General features: G+C 59.0%; 1 protein-coding gene across 1 annotated transcript in view; it reads right to left on the reverse strand.

Moving 5' to 3' along the window:
* The window catches only part of PKN3 (protein kinase N3), a 21,575-nt gene that overhangs the window by 8,481 nt on the left and 8,543 nt on the right, over positions 1 to 4,551 (reverse strand). The window contains exons 7-15 of the mRNA XM_011988634.1: positions 3,933 to 4,079; positions 3,744 to 3,853; positions 3,490 to 3,633; positions 3,011 to 3,086; positions 2,768 to 2,936; positions 2,466 to 2,568; positions 2,265 to 2,332; positions 1,895 to 1,958; positions 1,670 to 1,761 (exon numbers count right to left, since the gene is read on the reverse strand). Coding sequence (XP_011844024.1) covers positions 1,670 to 1,761; positions 1,895 to 1,958; positions 2,265 to 2,332; positions 2,466 to 2,568; positions 2,768 to 2,936; positions 3,011 to 3,086; positions 3,490 to 3,633; positions 3,744 to 3,853; positions 3,933 to 4,079 — 973 coding nt within the window. The remainder of the gene's footprint in view (positions 1 to 1,669; positions 1,762 to 1,894; positions 1,959 to 2,264; positions 2,333 to 2,465; positions 2,569 to 2,767; positions 2,937 to 3,010; positions 3,087 to 3,489; positions 3,634 to 3,743; positions 3,854 to 3,932; positions 4,080 to 4,551) is intronic.

Raw genomic sequence — 4,551 nt, forward strand, 5'->3', positions numbered from 1 at the left:
AAAAAAAAAAAAAAAAAAAAAAAAAAAAGGACAACTCAAGTAACTCGGGTGTTTAGCCAGGAGACAGGATATGGGGTGGCCTTGAGTAGTTGAATTCTAGGCCTTTTAACAAGCTATTTCTTCTGCATTTCTGAACTTGTCTACTTGGCCTTAAGTACTCCTGTGTAAGTCCTTCAAGGCCAAGACACCACCTCCTCTAGAAAACACTCCTTGGGCCGGGCGTGGTGGCTCACACCTGTAATCCCAGCACTTTGGGAGGCCAAGGCAGGTGGATCACAGGAGGTCAGGAGTTCAAGACCAGCTGGCCAACATGGCGAAACTCTGTCTCTACTAATAATATAAAAATTAGCCAGACATGGTGGCGCGGGCCTGTAATCCCAGCTACTTGGGAAGCTGAGGCAGGAGAATTGCTGGAACCCAGGAGGTGGAGGTTGCAGTGAGCTGATATCACACCACTGCACTCCAGTCTGGGCGACAGTGCGAGACTCCATCTCAAAAAGAAAAAAAAAAAAAGAAAAGAAAGCATTCCTGGATTCCCCAAGGCCAGGTGAGAGGGCTCCATCCAGAGCCTGCGTTTCCTCTTCTCAGCTCTGCTCACAACGGAATGGGGTCAGTCGGCCCTGTAGCAGTGCTCTGTGCAGGTAGGTGCTGGCCTTTCCAGCTCGCACTATATCTCGGTGGGATACAGCTTCAAAGCCCATGCTCTCAGATTATTTGCTGATTACAATTTGGCTGCTGCTACAAGGAGATCTCGGTACAAGATAAGAAAATTAACTTTTTTGGCCAGGCGCGGTGGCTCACGCCTGTCCCAGCCCTTCGGGAGGCGGAGGCGGGCAGATCACAAGGTCAGGCGATGGAGACCATCCTGGCTAACACGGTGAAACCCCGTCTCTACTAAAAATACAAAAACAGGCCGGGCGCGGTGGCTCACGCCTGTAATCCCAGTACTTTGGGAGTCCGAGGCGGGAGGATCACAAGGTCAGGAGATCGAGACCATGGTGAAACCCCGTCTCTACTAAAAATACAAAAAAAAATTAGCCGGGCGCGGTGGCGGGCGCCTGTAGTCCCAGCTACTCAGGAGGCTGAGGCAGGAGAATGGCGTGAACCCGGGAGGCGGAGCTTCAGGGTGTGCCCTGTCGCCCAGGGTGGAGTGCAGTGGCACAATCTCGGCTCACTGCAAGCTCTGCCTCCTGGGTTAACGCCATTCTCCTGCCTCAGCTTCCTGAGTAGCTGGGACTACAGGCGCCCGCCACCACGCCCGGCTAATTTTTTGTATTTTTAGTAGAGACGGGGTTTCACCGTGTTAGCCAGGATGGTCTCGATCTCCTGACCTCATGATCCGCCTGCCTCGGCCTTCCAAAGTGCTGGGATTACAGGCGTGAACTCCCGTGCCTGACCATAGAGTGATGGTTTCTATATGTCAGGGGCTCACAAGGGGCTCTGAATGTGCACAGTCACCAACGTCCCCATTTTACAGTAGAGCAAACTGACAGAGAGAAGAAGGGACCTGCCCAAGGAAACACAGTTAACAACTGCAGGTGTCAAAAGAGAATGCGGGTTGACTGGCCCCACGGGGTCACCTCTCCAAAGCCCCAGGAAACTACAGCTGCCCTCTGGATGCCACAGCCCAGGCCAGCCATCCTGGGTGCCCTGCGGTGCCCTCACACACCTGTCTATCTCGTCCCGGCTGAGCACCTCCTGCTTCTTCAGTGCTTTGATGGCGTAGTATTTCCCCGTCCCCTTGAACTGGACCAGGAGGACCTGGGGCCAGAGACAGGTTGGGGTCCAGGTGGGCCGCACCAGGGAGCCTTTACCACCCACACAGATCAGGTCCTCCCGGCTCATGTGATGAGGCCCCCAATCCTGTCCCATACCACCCTCTTCAGCCCACTACCTTCCCAAAGTGTCCCCGGCCCAGCACGGCTAAGCAGCGGAAGTCCTGAAGCCGAGGGGGTTTCCTGCAAAGAAAGAGAGGGTATAGGAAGTCCCCTACGGCAAGGGCTGGGTCCCTACCCAGAGCCACTCCAAGCCTCCCATGCCCAGTCCTGGGCTGTCTCAACCTATGGGCTCGAGAAACCCCTGCAGGAAGGGCTCCTAGAAGCTGGCATAGAGCTGGAGCTCAATAATGTGGGTTTAGCAAATCAGACCCCGAGAGCCAGCCAGCGCGTGGGCCAGGGAGCCACGGAGTAATGTATGATGGATACACAAATGTTCAAGTAAGCAGACGAAGGTCTCAAACATGAAGGTGCGCAGGATGTGGGTACCTGGTGGGGGAGGCTGGTGGAGATGGCCCACGTCGAGTCCTAGGCTCCATGTGGGGGCGTTTGGTGCGCTGTGAGGACAGAAGAGCTCAGGGCAGGGCTGGGCTTCCTTCTTTCTTTCCCTTTAGGCCTGCCACCCCACAGCTGGGTGAGCCCGCCAAGCCCAGCCGGTCCCAGGAGCCACTAGTCCCTCCAGCCCCTCACCGGAGTCTCCTCGAATGTTGGCTCCTGCGGGAGGTAGAGGCGCGGGGGCTTGGGTGGGGGTGTCATCTCTTCGCCCAAGGGGGTCTTCTTGGGCAAGAAATTACTGTAGGGAGAAAGTAGACACAGTGCCCAGCACAGGCAGATGCAAGAGCTGGCAGGATGGACACACCAACCTGAAGTGAGATGGACAGAGGGTTGGGGGCTGAGCAATATGGGCAGACAGACAGACAGACACCGCCTGCATCTGGAGCCCCACAGCTGCCACAGAGGAGGGTGCAGTCTAGGGCGACAGGGCTCCTCACCTGGGAGTGGCAGGGTCCGAGGCCTCTCGTGATGTTGTTGGGGTCCGAGGGCACCCTTTGGGGGGGCTGATCGTGCTCGGGGAGCTGCAGGGGGGCAGCAGGTTCATGACGAGGCGCCCCCAGGCCGCCATGCTGAGGTTCATCTGCGAAGCCCTCAGGAAGTCCTGGCCTGGGAGAAAAGGGGACCTGAGTCTCGGGGCCCCAGCCCTGCTCCCTCGCACATAGCCCCCATTCCCTCCACACCTCTGCGTTTAGAGAAGATGCGTTCCTGCCTCTGCAGCCGGGGCCGCCTCTCAATGACAGGATCGCAGAAGGTCACCTGCAGGGGTAGGGGCAGGGTTGTGGACCAGTCGCCTCCCATCTCACCTGCCATGGCACCTCCTCTGCCCCTGGGATCACAGCCCAAGCCCCCAGGGTCAACAGATGCAAGAGCCGGAAGGACCCAGAGAAACAGATTCAATGTCCTCATTGAGACTAGCGGAGAAACAGAGGCCCAGGGAGGACAGCACTTTTCCAGGCTCACACCTGAGGCAGGGCAGTCAGGACAAGGACCCAGGCCTCCAGATGCAGCCCTGAGAGAGCGGCTAGGAGTCCTTATTCTTGGAGACCTCCTCTCTGGTCCTCAATCTCTGCACCTACATGCAGTGCATTGGTCTTGAAGGCCTTCCTGGCCCCGACGCCCCCAGGGGCCCACCAAGTCAGAGGGCGGAGGTGGTGAGCACCTGGGCAAAAAGCAGCCCCTGTGGTACCAGGCTGAGGGACAGCTGGTGACAGGCATTGTCCAGGAAGTCCTCAAGTCTCAGGAAGGCCACGCCACATAGCTGCCGCCAGTCCCGCCAATGCACCCCAATCTCCAGCTCACGGGCCTATATTGGGGAGGCCAGGCTGAAGGGTGGGGTGCAGAACAAGCCCCGACCTGGGCAGCCTCCCACCCCGCAGCCCAGGGTCACCCCTGACCACACAAAAGCAGCCTTACTCGCTCCAGTGGAATGACAAAGGTCTGGTCCCAGGACTGTTCGGCCACCGGCCCCCAGCCCGTCTGCCCCACAACGCGGTTGTCCACCTTCAGCACAGCCAGCACCTCGCCTGCAGGGCCAGAGCTGGGGCTCAGCACAGGCCTGAAGCAGGGCTCTCCTGCCCTCCCTGAAGCTCCTTCCCTACTCACTGGCAAGCTCGCCTCGGCCACGCTGCTGCTTGGCCCTGGTCCGAAGCCAGCCCTCGGAGGGGCTGCCAGCCAGTGCAGCCGCCGGGGAGCGTCCAGGCACGGCTGCCAGCAACTGTTCACAGCCCAGGAGACGGACCTGCAGTGTCCCTGTGGTGAGGGTGGGCGGGGGGTGTTGTCAGATGCCATCTTCCCACTGCTACCACCAAAGTGTCCTGGGACCCCAGGAAGGCCACCCTCTCCAGGAGGTGGCTGAACCCAGACCCTACCCACCTGAGGCCAGGGCAGCTACCTGAGAAACCTCACTCAGTATGGCAGCCTAGAGTGCCTGGACAGGAGCCTGCTGACTGCCCTGCAGCTTCCAAGCACCATGAGCCCCCGAAGGGTGCCCTTGGACCCCGATGACAGCCTGGGAGGCCTCCAACCTGGCCACTCCCAGGGGAGGAGCCACCTTGTTCCAGACTGCACGCTTCTCTGTGGCAGCCACCTCTTTCCAGGGCAGAGCAACTGGCTCTCCCGTCTATATGCTGGAGCGGCAGGGACACAGGCTCAGACCTCAGACCTCAGCCAGGCTGCACAGACACAGCACATGATGAGATGCTGCCCAGAGCTGGGGCCTAGA

Source organism: Mandrillus leucophaeus, unplaced genomic scaffold (assembly GCF_000951045.1).
Source record: "Mandrillus leucophaeus isolate KB7577 unplaced genomic scaffold, Mleu.le_1.0 Scaffold109, whole genome shotgun sequence".
Lineage (NCBI taxonomy): Eukaryota > Metazoa > Chordata > Mammalia > Primates > Cercopithecidae > Mandrillus > Mandrillus leucophaeus.